We start from the raw sequence: 23,180 nt of genomic DNA on the forward strand, positions 1-23,180 counted from the left end.
ACTGCATTCTAGAATTTATCACAGATGTTTCTGATAGAACATAATTTTTAAATTACATTCAGCTATGCATTAGTAAATTGTTTTAGCTGGATGCTTCTGGGACCAACAGCAGCAGTGAAGGGGTGCTGAACACAGTGAGCTGCTCAGTGAGCCCACAGCACTGCTGCAGATTCAGTCTGAAACAGCCTCAATGAGGACACTGCTTCTCCATGTGTGCCCAGAGCCTCTGTGCATGCCATCTGTGCCAACAGCTGTCCCCGTGACACTGTGGTTGGCAAGAGCATCTCAACACTGGCCAAATGCCTCTGGCTCCCATGGAATGGGTGCATACAAGCATGGTCCACTCCACCCAAGCACATTGCACTTCACACAACAGAAGGCTGGATAAGCATTAAGTTTCCAAACCTACTTCACTGTGAATCTCATTTAAAAAAAAAAAAAGTAGAGATCCTTACCTCAGCTTGTCTAAAACATCCAACAGCTGCAGCCCTGGCAGGTGAAAAAAATAAATATAGTTGCATTATGACCCACTTGGTACTTATTTGTTAACGTCTTTATATATGTTATTCTCATAAACACTTTTTGTAGAGAGAAAAAGTGAAAATATCTTCAGATGGATCTATCTAAGTGGGCAGAGTCATCTGGTAAATGATGAGACACCACAGCACACATCTGCAGCACCTGTGTGAAAAACTGCACAATCCCCCTGGGGTTATTGAGTGACACAGGCACTTCTGAGGCATGAGGGACCTCAGCCCAAGTGAGATATCTAAAATCAGTCTGATACAGTGGAATGCTCCTTGGTCTCCATGGAGAGAAATGGCTCACCAACTTAGATGAACCCAGCTTGTGAGGTGAACCCCAACAATGGAGCCTGGGACTCTAGCAATTGGAAAGTTCTTGAACCATGGGAAAGCCTCTGTGGCTCAACTGAGTAGACAGAGAGTGAAGAAACTTTATCAACTCTCACAAGTAGTTGCAATATATGGAAATGTGGCCACATAAGATGGTTGGTTACAGAAATGTTCTGAAGAAGCTCAAGTGATGCAGTGCTGCTGGGATTCCAGAAAACATCAAAGCTATGGGAAAGCAGCAAAGTAAAAAAAAATAAAATCTATTGACAGAAAGGCTGTTGAGAATAAAGGTCAAAAGAAAGAAGAAAATTAATATTTGCACTTTTGCTCCCCAGCCTCTTCAGGCACCTTATGGATACATCTGAAAAAAACCCATTTGGTAACTGACTTTCTCCAGAGAAAGGTCTAACAAACATCCTTACCTATGAACTCGTTTCTGATTTGTGTCCTTGTTCTCAGCTCTTCTTTGCCCAGGATGATGGCGTTGATGGCACTCAGCAGTGTCACCATGTAGGGCACGTTGTCTGTGTTGGACAGCTCGTTCATGATGATGCTGAACCGATACTGCTGGTTCTTCACACTCTGTGGGTAACACAACTGATATCATGACAAGGATGGTCTACACAGACACAAATGCCCATGAGCGTGGTGCAGGCTCTCAGATGGAATTAGCATCTGAAATCCTCAGTTTATCCCACTGTGCACAGGACAGGCAGACATGGGGAAAAGCAGCACTCCTCCATTATGGAGCAGGGGCTGGTTGACACAGAAGGTGATTGAAAACAATTCTTGGATTCCCTTTGTGCTTCCTGGCAACTGATGCATGTGCCTGAGCTCATGGGCAGTGAAACCTGCCATTTATTCTGCTGATCTGGTGGAGCTTTTGCTGCCAGAAAGCACCTTGAGGGTGGCAGTCATCTGTCCACAGAAGTCACAGAACAGCACCATAGAACTACACTGACCACAAAAAACTCCCTACAGCTTTCCCTTTATAAACCCCTACTTCTCTTACCAAAACAATGCAAAATAAGCTTTATTCCCACCCTTTTCTCTGGTACATGAATCTGTCTGCATGGATCAGAGCTGAGCCATTCCTTCTGCTCCAACCAAACACTTGCCTTGTAATGGTCCAAAGCATCCAGAGCCAGAGAGTGCCCATCTGATGAGTAAATGCACAGAGCAGCCAGGAGCTCAAATATTTGCTTTTTGACCATGACATTAGTTGTGTCAAGTGCTGTAGGAAAAACAGAACAAAACAAAGCAGAATTTATAATGACATTAATGTTCTGAATCTCAGTGTCTTCTGCTACATGAATTATGAGCAGTAGTAGAAAAGAGACTGAAGGAGGAGACCCATTACAATGGAAGATGGGAAGAGAAATATCTTAATACACAGATATCCCATCCCAATAGCATTATGTGATGGTAACTTCTAGTGGGAACAGTAAATGCTACAGGTATCCCTTTGGCATTTTGGTGCAGCTTGTAGTTATTAATCTTTTCCATGTCCAGTGACATGCTGCAACAGCAGCCAAGATTTTTCAGCACACACGAAATTTATTTCCCATTTTCACATCTGGGTACTTTCTAGAACAGCAAATGAACAATTTTCTTTGATTAATGACACTTATTTTTTATGCAGAAAAGCTCAATATGCATATGAGTTAGAGCAATTGTTCCGGTGGGTCCCATGTATTCCCTTTTTGCACTATTTCTCTGTGAGCCCTGGGAGTTGGGAGGGAGTGCATTAGGCTGTCTTATTTTTCCTATATTAGAGCACAAAGAAGCTCCAACACTGAAAATACAGGATATACCCCTGTTTTCACAATACAAAAATGCCATGCCCATATTTTATATAGGCTAAGAAAACACAGGGTGAAGAGGAAAGAAGGGGACTTCAAAACTGAAGGGGGAAGCAAGTCAACTTTCAGACTAAATGCATTTTTAAAAGCTATTAATAAGGGTTTCTGGGAACAGAAGTTATCCTTCCAGCACCATTAAATGCTGTACAGTAAGTCTTACAAGATGCCCTGATGAATTTCAAATCTAATGATGAGCCAAGTAAATGGCAGGAGAATGTAAGTGGTGTTACCCACCATCTTCCAGGAGGAGCAGAGTGAGCAGCACAGAGAGCAGGCTCTCTAGAGTCCAAACATGCCACCTTCCCTCCTCTTTACAGGCTACAAGACTCCAAGCCCTTTCAGTTCCTCTCCTCTGCTCTTGGGGGTCTCAAAGACTGAATAGCAAATATCTGCTGACAACCAAAGGGTTGAAGATTCTCATGCCTGCATACACATAAGGCTGGGTGTATCCCCAGCTTCTCAGCAAACTATGACAATATTTCTGTGGAAATAGCACTGGGTGGCAAAGGCAATGTGATTTTATAGCAGTTTTATTTTAAAGAAGAAAACAATCTCATTAATCACTTGTGACCAACTATTTCCAACTAGCCTGGTTCAGGGCAGAAGTTGTTTATCTGCATATGATGCAGAGAATGGATGCATCATATCCCCAATGCTGCATGTGATGGATGAAGCAGGAAGGTGTCTTCTCACCTTGGAAGAGTTTCCTGACGTAGCCCTCGTTGCTCACAATGTATTCTATGCCCTTGTGGGAGTTCATGACTGCCCGCACGCAGCTAATGCAGGTGAGCTGAAGCAAGGCATCAGATATCCTGGCCACTCCTCGCCCTGACAGCCTGTCCAGGGCCTCCAGGAGGAGATCCAGCCCAGACAGCTCCAGGAACTGCACCATCCAGGCATCATCACTGTTCTCCAGCCTCTTCTTCAGCCCGGAGTAGTTCACCACTGAGGGCATTTGCAGGAGACGGATGCACAGCTCTGGCTCTGCATTTTCCAGGTTGGCCTCTGACTGGTCGGTCTCCTGGGGCCCGAGTTTCTCCTTCAGGGCAGCCCACTTCTTGTGGGCACCTTCCTTTTTGATTGACATAGTGAATGGTTTGTTCTGAAAGAAAAGAAAAAGCCAAAGTGAGAAGTTGGTCTGGACTGACCAAAAACGATCCAGTAGCCCTGCTTTTTACCCAATAATTGGGATGTAAAGCCCACCTACAGCAGGTCCCAGCTCTCCAGCATGCAGGGCACACACTGGAACCAGTCCTCTGTTGAAGAAACTCAATATATCCCCACTTCAACCACACACATTATATTCAGGCTCTGAAGACTCTGTGGAGAGACTTTTAGCACATCCAAGCCAGCAAATACAGCTTTAAAAGTAGCAAATTTGCACCAGTCAATTGCCACTACCTGTTTTCATGCAGTGAAAAGGTTGGAAGCAGCATTATCAGCTCTGAACTCCTAATGCCCATTAAACCACTTCAAAACCTCACTGTGCTGGAGAGGCTGTGCAGTTTCTAAGCATTTGTAATGGGATGGAGAAATCATTTTGAGCATATCCTGCTCATAAGAGCATCTGATTACTCTGTTCCTTTTTCGCTTTTGTTTCTTTTGACTGATGTTGAGGTTAATTTTATAGCACTCACTTAATCCCTTCCTGTCTGCTGTAATAGCAAATATGTTTGTACACATGGTGTTTATGCCTGATAATGTGAGAGCCTGACAGGCTGTGAGTGCAGGTACAGCAGCAGGAGGCTGGTAAAAAAAACAGCAGAGCATTTTTTTGGAGATGGGGAGCAATGGCCCATCTCCCTGGAGGATATGGCCTGTCCAGCCAGGCCATCAGCAGCAAGGAAAGCCAGGAACTGATTCAGCACACAGAAACTGCAAAGCCAAGTGTAACTCTTGGTGCCAGATTTTATGGTTTTAGGCAGGATTATTATTTTTCAGACTCCCAGGGATCAAGTCACACAATGCAGGTCCTTTTCAAGGCTGCATGCAATGGTTTTGGCCACTGGGATTAGCTCAGTTGGTCAGAGCACCATGCTAATAATGCCAAGGCTGTGGATTTGACCCCCATATGGGCCTTTCACTTAAGAGTTTGATTTGATGATCCTTGTGGGTCCCTTCCAACCCAGAATATTCTGTGGATCTGTGACTCTGCTTTAAAGCTGAATTACTCCCATAGATGACAGTTTGCCCACAAAAATCAATGCTATCTCCCTGTCCTGCCCTACCACCAGTACCTCTGTTCCCCTGGGCTGCTGAGCCTGCAAAGAGCTCAAAATAGCCTGAGGCAAGGTGGCCCCAAAATTCAGCATTTAGGGGACTGAAGGGATTATGGGAGACTCTTATTTTCCCTGCCCAGCTTGAGCACAAGGCTTTCTAGCCCAACAGCCACTAGAAAAAAATGCTTGAAAAATCTAAACTAAGTAATCCCTGGAGGGTTTTGTTTCCAGAAAGCCAACATAAAGAACAGACCCTTTACACTGGTTGGAGCCTGCCTTGTGATTTTTCCTGGGGACCGTGCCATTAAGAAAGGTCTTGGCTCCTTCCCTGCAGCAGAGCTGCATGGCTTCTGTTTTACCCAAAGAGTCATTTTGGCAATCTCCCCTTGGCAAATATACAGCCAAAAGATTTGCTCACTGATTAGTGACAGGCATGATATTATGGGCCTAAATATGCCTCTTGGAAAGATGCAAAGTGTGATGGGGTAGGACACTTGAAAAATTTCCCTGAGAAAATGTGATGGGACTTTCTGGCAGCTCACAGCATCAAAGTCTGCATTGAGAGGTCAGGGAGGGGGAAGAGTTAGCAGGAAATGGTGAAGAAAATTCATTTAGAGAGCTCTGGAGAAAGCCTCTTGCAGAGTTTTCTTTTGCTTCAGTAGGAAAGAAGCTGGCCAAGCACCCAGTTGCTCCCTGTTCTGTTAGCTGAAAAAATGATGGTCATGATCCAAAACCATGAAGTGGCAAATATACCATCTGAGAACACACTGTACAGCTGAAAAGTGATAAAAAGGACCATAAAAAAACCAACCCAACCAATCCCCAAACAAACCTCCCTGCCAAAGCACAGGCTTGAGTTTCCAAGATTTGTCATCACTCCCTGCAGTCCAGAGCCCTTACTCAGTCTTGGTAAAATTCTTTTTGGGATTAGTCAACCCCAGTCCCTCCCCTGTATTCAAGCCCAGGAATCTGGGTTAGGCTTGATGCAAAGGAGAAGAGAAATCTTTCCTCACTGGAGGGAGAGAAGTAAAAGTTTCCTGTCCCAGGTTCACAGCCCTGGGGATGGGGCAGCATCCTGTATACCTGTTACCTTATGGTGACAGCAAATCCACAGCCATGGGGCTGGAGAGGTCCCCCTGCAGTGAAATTCTCCTCCACACTGTGCAGGGAGCCCAGACATCTCTTCCCAGTGCTGGGGTCAAGCTGGACCTTTGGTGTGGGGCAGTACTGAGAACCATCTGACCTGGGTGCTGGTCAGCCCCTGGGGCTGCAGAAGTGGCTGCCAACTGCAAGCTCCTCTTCTCTTGTGTGACTTTATTTATACTCAGCAAATCACTTTTTTTCACTTGAACATGTGTAAACATTTCTTATCCAGCCAGATAACAATGCAGGCTGACTTTTTGCTCTCAGATGTATGAATGCCTCATTATATTGTATTTGTATTATATTGTATCAGCTACAGCAAGTCAGAGAAATTACAACAGCGTTATTGACCTCAGGCTTAGCTGATTCCTGAAAATTAAGTTTCACCAGTGCAACAGGAGGCAGGAAATACTGAGAGAGCATCCTGTTTACCAGCAGATTTGTTCTGAATTATCCTTCCCTCCCACCTGCTCCGCACAGATGTGAAGAGATGAGAAACAGAACCGGGCAGCACCTCTCCAAACATCCTGGCTTGTGTTTTCATGCACTAAAATGAACAAATTGGATTGATTAAATATTCTTCCCCACAGAGAGTGCACCCTTTCTGTAGGAGAGGATAAAGGTAGCTAATGCAGCTAATTGTAAAAAGGGAATAAAATAAACAGGAGCTGTACTATATAAATGGAAAGGAAATGAATATGGAGGAGATGGCAATACGACTTTGCAGATGGTGTGATAAATCTGTTTACAAACACAGATAAGAGTGATATATTGTGAATGCAACATCTTTCCATATTTTCCATGAAGCAAAGTGTTGCAAAGATGTTCGGATACATCCTTAAAGGGCTGCTGGTTTTGCCTTTTATCTCTGACCACAGGAGCTTGTTAGCAGGTAAATGATCTCAGCAGAGCGAGACAGACGAGGATGGAAATGGAACACATCTATCTGGCTGCCTCACAGGAGCTATTCAGACTATGCTGGCCAAGGGAAGCAACGTGCCCTGACAAAACCAGACAGGACAGCTGAATACACCTCACCTTTTGCCAACAGAAGGCCATGGGAAGCTTTGCTTTTTGTTTCCCAGGGCTGTGATGGTGGAAGTGATGTCCCCAGACCCTGTGTCTGCCCATGCCTGCAGCACCCACGCTCTCTCCCAGCTGCCTGCTCAGCACTGGGGCTGGGTGCTGCTCCCTGGGGCACAGCCTGGCAGTGTGTGTGTGCTTGCTGCTGTGGGGACACTCACAGCCACAACAAAGAACCATAGAATGCTTTAGCTTAGATTAAAGACCTTTAAGATCACAGAGTCCAACCATTTACCCAGCACCACCAAGGCCACCACTAAACCATGTCCCCACGTGCCACATCTGCATGCCTTAAATACAAACCTCTCCTCATCTTCTCACCCTCAGAAGCTGGTTAGCCCTGATGGGGAGTCACAGAATGTTAAGTGGTTAGAATGGACCCTAAAGATCACCTAGTCCCATCTTCCCTACCATGGGCAGGGACATCTCCCACCAGACCAGGTTGCTCAAAGCCCCATCCAGCCTGGCCTGGATGCCATCCACAACCTCTGTGAGCAACCTGTGACAGTGTCTAGCTACCCTCACAGCAAAAAAATTTCCCCCTCTTTCAATCTGTACCCATTACTCCTTGTCCTGTCACTACAGTTTCTGATGGAGAGTCTCTCTCTGGTTCCCTGTAGGGCCCCTTAACTATTGGAAGGTTGCTAGAAGGTCTAAAGCAGCATCAATGTAAAAGTACTCTTAATTTTAGGAGATTCCTTTGGGAAACATAAAGGTATCCTGAGAGCTTGTGTTCTTGCATGTGGCAACAGCAACATCACAATTCACGGTGCCAACTCTTTGGATCACTGGGTTTGCAAAGTTATAATGTTCCCTGCATCCATCCAACCTGGTCTGTAAAACTTTCTCCTCCTTTCTTTCTAAATCAGGTCCTTCCCAGATTCAGTTTTCTGTGCCTCTCTGTCCTTCAAGTCCACTCCTAGGGAGATGACATCTGTGGGAGATAAATCAGGGCACATCAATACTTCCTCCATCCTGTGAAGCTGCAGAGAACAGAGCTGCGGAGCACAGCTTTCAGTCTAAATTATTACATGCCTCCAGGATGACACGGATCACAGCAAGGACTGGGGAGGACATGTAAAAAGAGATTTCTCAGGGCAGCTAAGTATAATTGAGTGAAAACAAAATGGAGAAAAACTGCAAGTCAAAACTATTCTGATTTTTTGGGAAGCAGACCCACTGCCTATGCAGAAGAATGGGACTTTGGGGCTGGTGTGTGTGAGGGGGAACAGCAGCTCCTTGCTGCCCTTTGAAGAATTCTGGGAGCATCCCAATCCCACATGCTGCCCTCACAGCCCTCTGCTCCCCTCCACAAGACTGCCAGGGTGAGAAAAGCTCCTTTATGCTGCTCAGTCCCCCTCCCTTCCATGCCTGTTCCTGGCACTCAGGAGCCTGTTCTGCCTGGCTGACTGCTAATGATAGGTTTCGCTTCTGGGGAGCTCCAGTTTTCCCTCTGCTGCTGGGAATACGCCAAGCCTTTGTATTTTGCAACATGTCAGACTACTCAGTGCCTAAAAAGAATCAACATCCTGGCTTTGTGCTTTCCAAAGTCACTTCTGGAAGTGTGATGTGTTTCCTTCACCTCTCGTTTTGCTTTCATTTGTGCTGTTGTTTTCCTGTGCAGTGTCAGAAGAGCTCACCTACATTAAGGCCAACAAACCATCCTCCCATGCACCAAGACAAGCTGGGGGAAACCACAGATCTCTATTTTAGACAGCAACTTGGCCCCTTGGTGTGTGCCCATCAGTGTCTGCAGCAACCAGCAGCATTTTTAGTCTCTCAGGGCAGCTGAGGATAAGGGCATGGTGGGAAATTCAGGCAAGCAAAACAAAGGCACGGTTTGCACAACAGACCTTGCCCCAGCAAGTGCTGCTCCAGCCTTCTGCTGCCATGGTCAGTAGTCTCAGCAGTCTTTAGATCTACATATTCTGTAGATCACCCGTATCAGAGGCCAGAATGTGTGATTTATGATCAGAAAATGAAAAGGTTTTGGAAAGAGTGCCCACTCTTGCTCCTCAGTACTGAGGAAGGTCTCTGGCACACTGTGCTTTGCTTTGGCACAGCCTACAGGAGCTCTCACAACACAGCCCAGGTCAGCTGTGGCCTCAGCAGTGCTGCAAACCATTTTGGGGAATATTTTGTCTTTAGGAGATGAGGGAGCATGGACACACACCCTGCTGCAGCTGGTGGGCAGGAACTGTGCCATCCACACGGAGTGGGCCTGGCACTGGGCTGGCAATGGCTTCTGCTGGCAGCAAATTCCCAGAAAAGGACTTCAGTGCATAGACAAAGAGTGGCCATACTGGTATGCATTTGTATGTATTTTGCCAGTATAGCTTATTCTTTCACAAATAAAGGGAAAACATGTTGTTCTGATTCAGTCCCATTCAGCACTATGAGGATGCTGTGTGCCAGCACAGCTTTTCTCTCCTGAGCAACTACGAACTACACTATTGTGTGATGTCCCTCAAAATGAGTAAATGTGTCTATCCAGTATGTATTGGTAGCAGTGAAGTTACACCAGGTTTAACCCAACCAGTTAAAAAAAAATAAAAATTGCTGGTGCCTTCTACCTCAGTAAATAAACAAATTTCTCATTGGGCTGCTAAAGGACCACAAACAAATCAAGCTCAAGCGAGATGCTCAAGGGCATTTCTGTCAGGCTCTTCAGTGGCCTCTAAACCCCTACTTATATGAGAGGCTCCACGAGATTAGCTTCAAATGGGTTTGAAACCACTCTTTGTTACTCTAAGTGTGAAGACACACAACAATCACTTCCCTTACCGTGGTGAGCCAGGTTTAAACCACACTGGTGCAGCTGTCAGATTTTGTTTCTGTAATGGCCACTGCCACTGGGGGGAAAGTGGCTTATCTGTGTCAGTCACACAAACCAGTACCAGAAGCTTTCCACGGTGGGTATGAACTCTGGGCACCCTCAGGTGCTACCACAGGCCTTGGCAGGCACAGAAGCTTCCACGCTGGAGGGATGGGAGGTGGTGGCCAGCACTGGCCCCATGCCAGCCCCAGCTGTGCTGCACCAAACGAGGCACCAGAGCTTCACCCTGGTCCTTCCCACTGCTGCTGCCAGCAGCCAGAGGGGCATCCTGACTCCAGCCAGAAAGGAATGGCACTCGCATCCAGACCCCATGGAAACTCAGATGGGAATAAGGTGGGCCTGGAGATTTCCCCTGCTCCAGTGCCCACACACTCAGGCAGGGCCAGCAGCTCCATCTGCCAGTGATTTCAGCACCATTCAGCATTTTGGGATGCAGTTTATTATTATCATCTGGGGTCATGTGAGGAGCAGAAACTGTTACCCAGCAACATGGACAGTGCAGTGGTAACTTTCTAAGACTCTTGGCTTCTGCTCTGTGGGAAGCTGTCACACAAGCAGATATGACAGCCAAGACCCTTTTATAGCCCCCTTTTTTTTTTTTGTTGATGTTTTTAAAAACCTCCCCAGGATTCCAAAAGGACAGAGAAAACTGGCAGAGAGAATAATTCCTACCTCAGAGCTGAAGCCAAATTATTCCATTGTCTCTCCCTCGTGGAAGGATACTTCTCAACCAATTCTGTGAGCCCTTCCTTCCCCAGGCAGATCCTTTTCTCCTTCTCTCATCAAGCAACCTTCAGTCAACACACTGTAAATCCCCAAATGAGTGTCTTTATAATTCACACATTCTAAGAAAGTTCAACAGGATGTCAGTGTCTGATAGTATGCAAATACCACCGGAAAGGTGCAAGGAAGTGACTTTTCTGTAGCCTCCAGGGCAGGTGTTTGCATGCCATTTGTCATCCTCATTCACCCTGTGCTGGTGTCACTTCCCCGTGGGCTGGCAAGGTGGGAGCCTTGCCCCCATTCCATGTCTGTGTCCCAGTATGAAAAAGCACTCCTGGCATGGGGTGACTCAAAGCAGGGAAATGACCAAAGCAGGGATCTGGCAAAGGAAAGGAAAAAGAATGAGAAGGAGAAAAGAGGATGCAGGGTGGTCAGGGCGGTGGGATGGAGAGCACGGCTGTGGGTGGGGACAGCCCCTGGCACCTTGCATAAGCTGAGCTGGGTTTTCCAGCTTTGTGGCACCAGAGCTTTAAACAGTGCAAGGCCTCAGGGGTCTCTGCAATGCTGGAAGAACCAGAACAGCTTAAAATATTGAGGATGTCTAACCCAAGGCTGCCCACCCTAGGAGAGGGGCCACATAGCAAAGGCTGGCAGCTCAGGCAGTGTCCCCTGGACAGGGGCTCAATGACAAGAATTCTGCTCTCACTGGGCACCACTGAGGTCCTGCTGAGCTTCAGCCCAGCTTTTATGGGCTCTGAAGACATTAAAAGCTCTTTTTTACAGAAAACATCTCTCTGCCTTTCTGGCTGATATTTAATGTGAAAGCTAGTTTGTGAGCCACAGCTGCAAAATGCATCCACTCGGCCTCTTGGGAGGTGTTAACTGAAACCCAGTCATTATTAAATTGTGAATATTTCAACATGGCCCATTTCAGTATAAGCCTCCTGCCTGGCTCAGGGGTTTGTTAGGCTTTAAATGTTTATTTCTTACTCTGTAAGGTTCTACCCTGAACTGAACCTCCCAGATCAAAAGTTGGAACCCACATCAAGAGTCTTCCTGCCTCAGGTGGGAAATTCAACCCTTGTGTACATGAGCACAACTCCACCAGTATTAGAAATACACTGATCTGTCTGCCCCTTGGTCCAAATTCAGTTGGCCTTTAAGAGACCAAACTGCCCATGTGCTTTCTAATTAAAACAGCTTCACCATAACAATGTAATGTCCACGGAAATGACTCTGCATAATTCCCCATCCTGCCATAGGAAACACTCCGGGGGTGTGCCCATACAATCCAAGGCTATTGTTAATTCAGGATGGGTTTTACAGCAGCAAATGAATGTCCCCTCACATTTCATGCACCCCTGAAGTGTAATCCCCAAGGCCTCAAAAGATTAGTCACTAATCTGTCTCTTGGGAGCAGGACCAGGCTCACAGAGGTTTTAGGGGAAAAAATAAAATATAAGAGAAAAAAAATCCTGCAAGGAAAGGATTGTGATGGTGCAAATTCCATGGAAGCAATGTAAAAGGTTATCAATCAGGTCCCATCAGGTTTCATCTGAAGCCTGGATCTGACAAATTACAGAAATGTTTCTCCTTCTAGAAAGGTTCCATAATTTCTGACATGAAAGAAAACCCCACAAAAAACCCTCAGAAAAACCAAAAGCAAAAAAGCAGAAGTGGAGAAATTTGGCTGAAAAGCAGGAAAATCAGCTCTCAGGCTGCACTGCTCCTCTGCAGGCCACTAGGACATGAACTTCCAAGCTTCCCAGAGAGAGGGCTAAATGGTTTTCCCCCAGCAAATCAGCCCAATTTTACCCCAATTTTCTAGCAGATGATTTGGTGGTCCTCTGAATAGTAACTACACCAAAATCAAACAGATTACATCACAAAGTAAGAGTTTAGCTCCATCTTAGGTAAAGTATAGCAGAGATCCTCTACTTTTTGAGTATCACTCTGCTGCCTCTGAATCACAGTGCAATGGCTTGACTGCCCACATGGCCAGTCCACAAAATTCAGGAATCCAATTAAACAGACATAAATACAACCCATTTGCCTTAAGGAATTAGATTATTCCTAATTACAGCAATCAGTGTCTTCTCGCTGCTCTATATTTCTGTGACAAATTTATTCCCATGCCAGTGTCTTTTCACGGAAGTCATGTCAAGGGTTTTGGAAAGGGAACACCCAGCTCATTTTGGGCCAGAGGTCTGCTGCAATGGCTCTTTCTAGGTGATCCTGCCTAAAATGCCTCATATGACTCCCTTCTAAATCACCAAACATCAGCACAGATGTTATTCAAGAATCTGAGGTGCAATATTCACCTCTGCATCTCTGTGATGGTTTTTGTTGGGTACTCTGGACCTGTGGGGCCACTGATGACAAATACATGTCTACAGGGAGAAAACTAGGGAAATAAACTTGGATAATTCAATTTCTCTGTTCATCTGAGAACTGAGCTCTGAGTTAAGTAAGCTGAAGGACCAATGTTAAACAAAGTGCTGAAATGGTACTGAAGGAGAATTAGGCATGGAAGAAGACATACAAATTTAGGGAGAGAGCAAAATAAAATTTAAGGGAAGAGTCAAATCCTCCCCCTGCCCACAAGGCTTCTGGCCTTTACAACATGGCCTTATACACAGAGGGCAGCAGGAGATGCCAGAAGAGCTACTGGGATGTAAATGGGGTGAACTAATGATGACCTTCCCAGGTATGGGGACAGCACAGTGACAGCAGCCAGTTTGCTCCCTTGTGGGGAGCAGAGACATCTGAGCATCCTCAGGAAACCACAGGAGCAAGACAGGAACTGCAGAGCTGACTGCTGCTGGCTCTTACTGAATTTCTCTACTCTCCTTGAAGACTGACATATCTCCAGCTCTCCAATTGCTTTGTGGCTGAATGCATTCCCTTCAGAGGATGTTAAAAGCAGGAAAAAAAGCCTTCTGAAGTAGTCTTTATCTGATGAATACTTCAGATAACAAAAATAAAGGACTTTGGTACTGCCAGTAGCACATTTCCGGGAACTTTATATCTAATGGGGTTGATCTGCTTAAAACATCCTTTATGTTTTATGCCCTGCAGTTCTTTTGGTAGGAAGCTTCTGCAAAGAAGAAACATGGGGAGGGTGTTTTGGGGAGACTACAGATTACACTATTCGCAAAATGGGTAAATTAAATGGATAAATTAACCTCACCTGAGGAGATTAAACCATGAACTGTTGCCAAAACCCCAAACTGCACCAGCAGAGCACAGAGCCATGAACAGGTTTCTAAAGGATTTATGTGCTGCTAAACATAGGTAAGAAGGCTAATACTTATTGTTTATTTATCCTGCATACATATAGTGCACCCAAGCTAAGGCTGCAGGGGAACTGCTTAGGCACTGCCAGGATGAAGGGTGCCACAGCAGCTGAACTCTGTTCCCTGGTACACATGCTGGTGCTGCAGCAGAAAAAAGATGTAATTACAGAAAAAAAACCACCTTCTGAGCCCTGCCCCAGAGGGAGAGAGGCAGGCAGGTCCTGCCCAGGGTTTAGCTGTGTCCTTCCAGCACAAGCACAAACTCTCCCCACCTGCACAAGGGTGAAGATCTCCAGGCAGGCAGTAGCTCTTCCCTAGAAACCAGTCTGATGCTGGAGGTCCACAGAAGAAAGGGTTGAGGACATTACTAAGCCAAAGAACTACCCAGACCAATTTTTACAGACATCCCTTCTGAACAGAGCTCCCAAGACACCAGAATGGTGCAGAAGTGTTTTTCCAGCTGTTCTCCAAACAGGTTGCAAATGCAATTCCCTTCTACCGAGATCAGCTTTTCCATTCAGCTGCTGCTGAATCACAGGGCTGGTATCTCATCTGCTGAACAGCCCAAATGCAAACATCCTGAGTGTTTTTGTTCAGATAAGGCTGGCCACAGCCAGGATTCCTAATGGCATGGGTGAAGCAGGTATTGCACACATTAAGGAGAACAGCCCCAGATACTGCCAGGTACCTTCCTGCTCGCTTGTGTGAATGTGAACATTACCAAGGCTAATGAGAGAACCTACTCAGCTGCTGATTCAAGAAGTTAAGCATTTGAGCTGTTTAAAATAAATGCTTGAAGAAGGCTGGCTTAGCATGATTTCAACATTAATCCACTCCAAAGATGCCTTCAGAGTATTTTCTCTGCTGCTGGGTAAAAAAGTTTGAAGAGCCTATTTTATAACACAGTAATCCTAAAACATTAATGAGTTTAACCTTTCATTTTGCTACTGTACTCATTCCAGCTGTTTCAAGAGGACCTAAAATTGTCCCCCTAGATACTAACTTTCCAACCCAGTTTTTGTATTAATGTGCAAAGATTTTAGTATGTCCCAACCAACTGGGGATCATGGGAAAGGTCTCATGCTTGGTCAAAATGACCTTCCTATACAAGCAGGATATCTAATGATTATCATTTTGACCTTTTTCAGTTTTTCCTTATCACTTTAGATACTGTTAAGTTCTTTGCAAAGAAATCAATTGTTCAATCATATCCTCAGGTTTTCATAGTCCAAAGAGTTGCAGTGCTTTATGCCAGCTGAACATGTGGCTGTCATTAATCTTGAAGAGGAAAATCACTATATTTGTCTGATAAGTTAATATACAATGAATATTAGGATATCATTTTATAAGTGATTCATCTCTTCACATATGGCTTGCTTTCTTACAAGTGTTATCAGAACAGGGGTTTGGGAATTACAGGCTTGTAAATCAATTTAGCTTTGTGTTAGTTCTTTCCCTTCCTTTCTAGATAAATAGAGGCCTTATTTAAGGCTTGGTAATGTTTGCAGAGGTTCAGTCCATTTCCAGTAATGGAAACAACAAAACCCAAAATTTATCCCCAGGCTTATAAAAGAAGCTTCAGGACTGGGTAAATATGAAATAACTCATGAATATTGGACAGCTTGTTCTGAAATGGGAAACTACAGCCCATCAGCGCATAAACAAGTGAGCACAGCCAGGCAGGCTTGGAAAGCAGCCTTCCAAGGGAGAAATGGAGCAGCTCAGCCAGTTTTCAGATGAGAGCTACTCAGGGAGCCTGCTGCCACATCAGCATGACACAAACCAGAAAGGAAGCAAGTTATAAAATGTATCAGGGAATAAAAATATTTGTTCCCCGGTTCGCCTTCATGGCAGGCTCACATTTGCACCATTTGTCATATAAGTCAAGAAGAAGACACATTCACAAATACTTTCTAAATTGCAAAGCCCACTGCTGACATGACAGGTAAATATTGCATTCTTACAGTTTCTTACTCTGTGTGAACTTTTCTGCTCTGGCTCAGAGCAGATTTGCTTCACTGCATTGTGCATGCAGTTGAAAGTTAAGCTGACCAATTCTAAAGGATTTATCTTTTTTTTTTCTTCTTTTCTAAATAGCAGAAGTAATTAATCTGCTTCAGAGAATGAATCAGCCTTTTCTGAGCTAGAAACACACAGAGGAGATTGTGGCTGTTTCTGGGGCAGGAGGGAGGCTTACTCACACAGCTGATGCAGTGGAGGCAGACACCCAGGGTGTACAGCTGTGAGCTGCAAGGGGGGCAAAACCCCAGAGCTGCACCCCAGAACCCCCCAGTGCCACCCTGTGCCCCCAAGGGACCCGCTGGGACAGAGGGAATGGGCTCAGCACTGCAGTGCTGATGGAAGAGGTGTGCACAAGGAATGGTCCAGGAGGGCTGTGTGGCTTTGCCTTTCCTCCTGCAGCCCTTGGGTGGCACATCCAGCCCGTGAGGGCTGCACCCACTCCTGGCAGCAAATCCTTTGGCAGCAGGGGCCATCCTTTTATTTAGTGAAGTACCTTGATTTGGGCCAGTTGATGGGATGAGTTGATTTGCCACAGTTTGACTTCTCGGCAGGCTGTGGGAAGAAAAGCCCTGCTCACAAAAAGCTGCTGCCCTGTACTGTGGGAACTTCTGTTTCCAACTGGGGCCTCTGTCAGAAAATAAAGCCAATGCTTAGCTCACTGCTTCCAGCCCATGCTCAGCAATGACTTAACAGAAAAGCAGGACAAGCAAAGAGCAGAGAGCTCCCAGAAAGGGGAAGCCAGCAGAACAGAAGCAGCATGGAGATAGCTGCCTCATTAAAAATAATGCAACTTAACCCACAGAGAGTGTAAGTTATGCCCCTGCATATCCTTTTGCATTGGCAAAAGCAGAGCTGCTCACCAGAATTATAAATAAATAAAGAAATAAATCAAGATGATACCAACCTCAATCACTTATCTGGAGAGAGGAAAGGGGCTCTTCTGCTGCTGCTGAGTCCCTCCCTTTATCCCCTCTGCTGGCCAGGGTGTGCTGGGGAGAGGCTGTGCCTCCCAAAAAGGAAGGGCTTGCCTTGCAGCCCCTGGGACAGCAGTGGGGCTGCACTGTCCCTCCCTCTGGGGAACACAGGGAAGGGGTGGGACAGGTGGCCATGGCTCCCTGTGAAGAGCAAACAGGAACAGAGCTCACTTGACTTCTGCAATGCCAAAATCACCAGCATTTTCCATTTTAAAGTACATCCAAACATAAAGGTTTTATGGTTGCAGGATGCCTCCTTTCCCACACTTTCCTGGAGTGATCTACAAATTCCTCTGATGTCCTTGCTCGTTAAAATGTGACTCAGCTTTCCCATCTGGAAAAGTGGAGACCCACACAGTTCCAAGGTGGCCAGCTGCCACCAGTGATGTCCTATGTTAGCATTAACCATCAGCTTGGGAGCAGCAGAGGCAACAAAGGCTTGGCAAGTTGGGTTTGGGGTGAAACCAGAGAGCCTGTAGGTACTCTGTGAGCAGCAATGCAAACCATCAGCTGAAACTCTCAGCACCAAGGAGTGACTGAGGACACCTGCTCACAGACTCTAATGGAACTGCAGTGCAAAGAGCAAATCCCTGCTCTGGCCTCCAACATTCCACACAATTAATACTACTCACACCTCAGCTGAATAATGGTCCTGGTAAAAATAACAAGTGGGAAGCCAATGCCAAGTAGCACCACCTGGTGATAATTACTGCAACCATGCCAAGTTCAACAGCAGGCCTTACCAACTACAGCATTTGGCAGCTCTTCATTTGTCTGCTCTTGTGATACTCCACAAAGTGCTGGAGCAAGGTCCCTTCTGAAGTGAGCTGTTTCTTTTGTGATCATTAAAGATTTTGGGAACAGCTGAGTGACTCCAATGCCGGAATGAGAACTTCATCCACTCAGTCCTTTCTGGCTTTGGCTGGTGTCCTTTACCAACTCAGATGGTTTTTCAGAGACCTTGAAATACCCCGTCATTAAACATTTTGGGAACAGCTGAGTGACTCCAACGCCGGAATGAGAACTTCATCCACTGTCTCTCAGTCCTTTCTGGCTTTGGCTGGTGTCCTTTACCAACTCAGATGGTTTTTCAGAGACCTTGAAATACCCCATCAAATGCTACAGAGCTTTTTGCAAACACTGCTGCTTGCTTAAGATTCTCATTGATCTGTGGCTCCAGCATTCCCAGCACTTTGAAATGTCAGCTCAGGTATTAAAATAGTAGAAACAGCTGAATCTATGAACAATATGTGTTCATTACATCAAACAGAAAACCCATCATGCTGTTAGATGCTCTCCTGATGCTTTCTGCAGATGTGAAAGGCTCACTGACAAAGCAGCAACAAATGTTCATCTGCCACATTACACAATCACTAACTTTTAATTTCAGGTACTCCTGTAGATGCCAGGCAATGACTCAGGGCCTCATGCCTGAACCCCACACCCTAATTTCTTCCGTACTCAGTTTCATAAAATCAGCTCATCTACCACTGACATTATCTAGGAGCAATCATAATGCTTGGCTGTTGCTCATTATTATTTTTTTCCTAGGAAAAAGGAGCCAGAGGATACTTGCCCTTGACAAGGAATCTGAGAGGCACTGAAAAGTCACCCAAATGCTTTCTTTAAGCATTTCCAATTTGTGCTTCACTCTGGTCCTTAAAGCATGCCTGCAGAACTGGAGCCACTGGAATGGTGTGACAATCCTACACCAGACCTGTGAGCATGAAGCTGCCCTTTGCTAGAAGGGGACAGTCAAAATTTGATGTGACTTGTTTCCTTCCCTGAATTTGTTCTTAGCATTTTGGTTGGCAGCACAGGACTGGAGAAATCTCAGTAAAATGAAAATACAGATTGTTTGCCCACCCTGTTGCAACTCTCAGTGCTTTTCCTGGCCATGGGGAGATGAAGGCAGCCTCTGCAAGACCAGGCTCATGAACACTGTATGATAAACTGCTGCACAGGCAATGCTGAGAAACACTGGAATAAACTTGAGCTTGGTGGATAATGCCAAAGGGATTATAATACATTAGTTCAGAAGCAGATGTTATGCACTGTTATGCACTGAACACGAGGGGTATCATGCTGCAGTCTACCTTCTGCAAAATATTTTGGTATTTTTTACCTAGTTATATAAAAAATAATGTACAAGGTTAATGAACAGAGCTGGGATAACTCCTTATGTTTATCTGCACCTACCAATTGCAGTATTTTGGACTGAGCAGAGCTGGATTTGTTAAGTGTCACTGTGTAACCCCATGACCTGGCTTTGTTGGTTCAGTGGTATTTTCTCTGAATCATTATTGATAGACCTTACTGCAAATATTCAGAGCAAGGATATTCAAGTGGGAGCTTAACCTGAGCTCAGATATGAGCACTGAGTCTGTCTGAAGCTCCTTCAGCTGTTTCAGCTCGATGAATGTCATTCACTGCCCAGTCTGCAGCATTGTGCTGCTCCCCACTGCTGAATTACACCCATCTTCTACTCACAGCTGGTTACAGTACAGTGGTGGGATTAAACATCCTCATCAACAGAATAATCACTGCAGAAAAACCCCACATCTAATAACTGATGCCATGGAAGAAAATTGGGTGGAAAGAAGGACAAAATGCAACTTAGCTTCCTTTGGTAAGAAAAATTTTGTGCTCAGCAACTCTGGGAAAACTATCCAGCATACCTGGCACACAAGACAGGGATAAAGTTCAGTTTACAACACATTTGAAGCCATTTGCTATGCAGTCCAGTGAAATCAGAAGTTTGCAAATGAAAGATAAAATTTGTAATAAGTGGGGTACAGACCTAGAAGGGTCAGACAGACAATGAAATGGAAGGGGTCATTCTGAGTCTGGCAGGGGTCACTACTGCAAGTGAGGGAGACTCCATCCTACTTAACTTCTCCCTTCATGACAGAGCAAGTAGCAGAAAGCTGAGGGAATACTGAACCAGCACAGAACACAGGGATATGCAATAAAAATGGGATTAATAGAATGACTGGAATATGATGAGAGCTGACAGCAGAAAACAAAAGTCAGATGGACACCTGGAGAGGAAAATCCCAGCTTCCCAGCCCCGATCACAGGACAGGAGGAACCTGAGGAGGAGGTTAATTGCAGCACCTACCTGGTGAGGGATTTATTTCTAGGTGAGGTGTCAAAACATGAGAGGCACAGGACAGACCTCTGAGCCCTGCAGCTCTGCTCATCCACAGGGAACTCAAAGATTAAGAAGCCCAGCTCAAAACTGCCAGGGATCAGCAGAAGCTGGAGCCTGCTTCACGAAAGCAGACAGCGAGTTGTAGCTTGTTTGGCATTGCACAGTAAAGAGAAAAGCATGCAACTCCTATTTCTACACTGATAAGAGAAAAGCACCAGACAGGGAGAACGAAGCAGTCATAGTGCAAATACAAAGTATTAGAAAAAAAGCCATATATTGGAGAAAGTATTATAATATCAGTTCAATTAAGGTGTGAAATTTTCCCTTCCCAGAAGGCTGGCAACAAATGAATTACAGTCGTGTGCAATAAGGCATAATATCATTCTGTGTTTAGATTTGCTGACCTGCCAGGTCTCTTCCTGTCCTACATTTAGATTATCTTTTATACAATGGGTCTCGTACACTGCTTGCATTTTTTCAGAAATATTTTTGGATGACAGCCGAGAATGGGATTATTAACTTATAACAGGACAAAAAAAAAAATCTCATATCCTCACAGATTCCTGCGATCCCCTCCTAGAATGGGATTATTAACTTAGGACAAAAAAAAAAAAAAATCTCATATCCTCACAGATTCCTGCGATCCCCTCCCCCCTGCCCTCTGGTTTTGGCAGCCTCTGTTTAGTGGAAAATAAGCTTAAGTGGATGGAAGAGAAATGAGATTAGTGGCCAGACAGCCCAAATTCTGAGCAAGTTCAGTAGGACGATGGCAACCTTACTGTAACTCTGCTGACTCCAACTTTCCTTTTCAACTAACTCAAGCCAGAAGTTTCCTTGCAGTCTACCAGGGAGCCTGAGGTGCTTTGCACTGTGTTTACCCAGAGAAATTCTTCAGTCTTAAGAACTCAAAAAAAGAACGTACAGCTCACAGTGCTGATCTGGTACAGGGAGGGACAACCACAAGCACCGTTTTGGGGTATTTCTTCTAAAATCAGTATGTCTGAGCACTCCTTCCCCGCCCACGAGCTCTGGAATCCAGCTCTGTATAATGATGTTGCAAGAAGCCATTTAATCACTGCAGAGTTATTGAGCAAAAGGGAGGATGAGGCTGGAGAGAACTATGTGGGAAAACCGGGCAGGACTTGCGAGACCTTGTCAGAAAACCACTGGATAACAGCACAGAATCCGTCAAAATAAAAGCCTGAAAGTGGCCCAGCGCAGACGCAGGCACGCCATCCATCCCCTCCACGCTGGGAGATGCTCTGCCAGCCCCAGGCACAGCAGGACCACATCCCGCTGCACATCACACATCGCACCACGTTGCACCTACACGTGCAACCCGGCCCGCATCGCACCCCTGCGCCGTGCCCCCGCCATCCGGACACCAGCAGCGGCAACCCGAACCGGCAGCCCTCGCACGGCGGGGCTGCGGTCCGGACCCGCTCCCACCTGTGAGCTCCACTCCGGCACCTGCAATCCGGACTGCATCCCGCCTGTAGATCCAGCGCGCAGCCCGGACCGGCTCCCACCTCTCCCGGGGACCGCCAGAGCGGCAGCGGGGCCCGTCCCAGCGACACTGCCGCACCTGCAGCCCCAACCGGGTCCCACCGACACCTCCCTGCTGCTGCCGCGCCTCCATCCCCCTGCGCTCAGCCATCCCTCCTCAGCTCCCAGCCGCTCGCCGAGCTCCCTCCCCCGCGGACACCGGCCCGTCTCGGCGGCACAGCCGGGCGCGGGGTGCCCGCCCGGGCTGCAGCCCCGCCAGAGGGTCCAGCCCAACTTCTCCCGACCGAGGGGACCCCGCTCCCGCGATCGCCCCCGGCGGAGCTCGGCCTTACCGCGGCGGCTGTCCTGCGGCGGGGGCGGCAGCGACCCTGCTGCGGGCAGCGCCCCTCACGCCACCGACCCTCGGCCTCCCCTCAGCGCCGGGCTCTGCCCGCCGCGGGAGCCGCGCCCGGTTCCGGGGCGGGGCGCGGGCGGGGCGGGGGGTCCGGAGCGGCCCCGCCGGGGAAGTTTGTCTCCTCCCGGGCGGGGGTTCCGCCGCGCCGCCCCGAACCTGTGTTCGGCTGGGTGTGTGCCCTTGGCAGCCCCGCTGGCGGATCATCCCCCGGGGAAGAGCTCTCCGCGGAGCCAGTGCTGCGTCCCCCTCGCTGCAGAGGGGTTCTGCCCACCCTGGAGACTCCCCGGTGTGTCCCTTTATCCTGTGTCCCGTGGGCATCCCGGAGGCGAGCGCTGCTCCTCCCCGGCCGCAGCCGTCTGGCAGCCCGCGCTGCCCCGGTGCGAGCGGGTGAGCCCCGCCCGGCGCGGGGACCCTCTCCGTCCAGCCCTGGGGGATCACGAAAGCTGGGGACAGGCTGCCCGGGCGCTCAGAGACCCAAGGGATCCTGCACCCTCCTCTAGGGACCCGGCACCCCGGTCTCTGCAATGTAAGCTCTTCACTTTTAGCATGGAATCATGGCATTGATCCGGCTGCAAAATACTTTTAAGATCATCGAGTCCAAGCGTTAACAACCCATCATTGCCAAGCCCACCACTAAACCACATCCCCAAGTGCCACATCGACGTGTCTTTTAAATATTTCCAGGGATGGTGACTCAACCGCTTGCCGGGTAGCTTGTTACAATGTTTGAATCTTGTACTTTGCACTGGGCTAGTAAAGCTAATATTTGAGCATTTTGCACAGATTTTGAGTGTATCACCATGTAAACATCTAGTCAGATGCAGCCTAAAACTAAAGTCAGTACAAGCTTAACATCTCATGGTACTTCAGATGGCCACAGTGGACCCAGCAGAAGAGAAGGATGCTTTTCCATTAGTAAAATACATCAGCTCTAGAGATAAGCAACGAAACAGTGGAGTTAAGCTACATATTGACAGCCAAATGGAGAGAATTTGGTGGAAAAGTGTTTCCCTTCGTGGATCAGAAGTGCTGTCTCCTATAGGCATTAGGGGCATGAGTCAGTTCTGATTTCAGGCAGAGCCATCCAGAGAAAACCTGGCAGGGAAAATCATGG

General features: G+C 46.8%; 1 protein-coding gene across 9 annotated transcripts in view; it reads right to left on the reverse strand.

The window, feature by feature from the left end:
* The window catches only part of INF2 (inverted formin 2), a 42,878-nt gene extending 20,194 nt beyond the window's left edge, over positions 1-22,684 (reverse strand). The window contains exons 1-8 of one of the 9 annotated variants that reach the window (XM_039712728.1): positions 22,005-22,672; positions 16,943-17,153; positions 16,532-16,665; positions 10,670-11,099; positions 3,410-3,818; positions 1,973-2,088; positions 1,277-1,436; positions 456-489 (exon numbers count right to left, since the gene is read on the reverse strand). In XM_039712728.1, coding sequence (XP_039568662.1) covers positions 456-489; positions 1,277-1,436; positions 1,973-2,088; positions 3,410-3,803 — 704 coding nt within the window. In that variant the 5' untranslated portion in view covers positions 3,804-3,818; positions 10,670-11,099; positions 16,532-16,665; positions 16,943-17,153; positions 22,005-22,672. Of the gene's footprint in view, positions 1-451; positions 490-1,276; positions 1,437-1,972; positions 2,089-3,409; positions 3,819-3,919; positions 4,349-10,669; positions 11,100-16,531; positions 16,666-16,942; positions 17,154-20,133; positions 20,579-22,004 lie in introns of those variants that run through there. The other 8 variants (XM_039712730.1, XM_039712729.1, XM_039712732.1 and 5 more) reach the window with 8 other exon arrangements.
* Positions 22,685-23,180: the final 496 nt, after the last annotated feature.

Source organism: Passer montanus, unplaced genomic scaffold, assembly GCF_014805655.1.
Source record: "Passer montanus isolate IOZ18808 unplaced genomic scaffold, ASM1480565v1 scaffold27, whole genome shotgun sequence".
Lineage (NCBI taxonomy): Eukaryota > Metazoa > Chordata > Aves > Passeriformes > Passeridae > Passer > Passer montanus.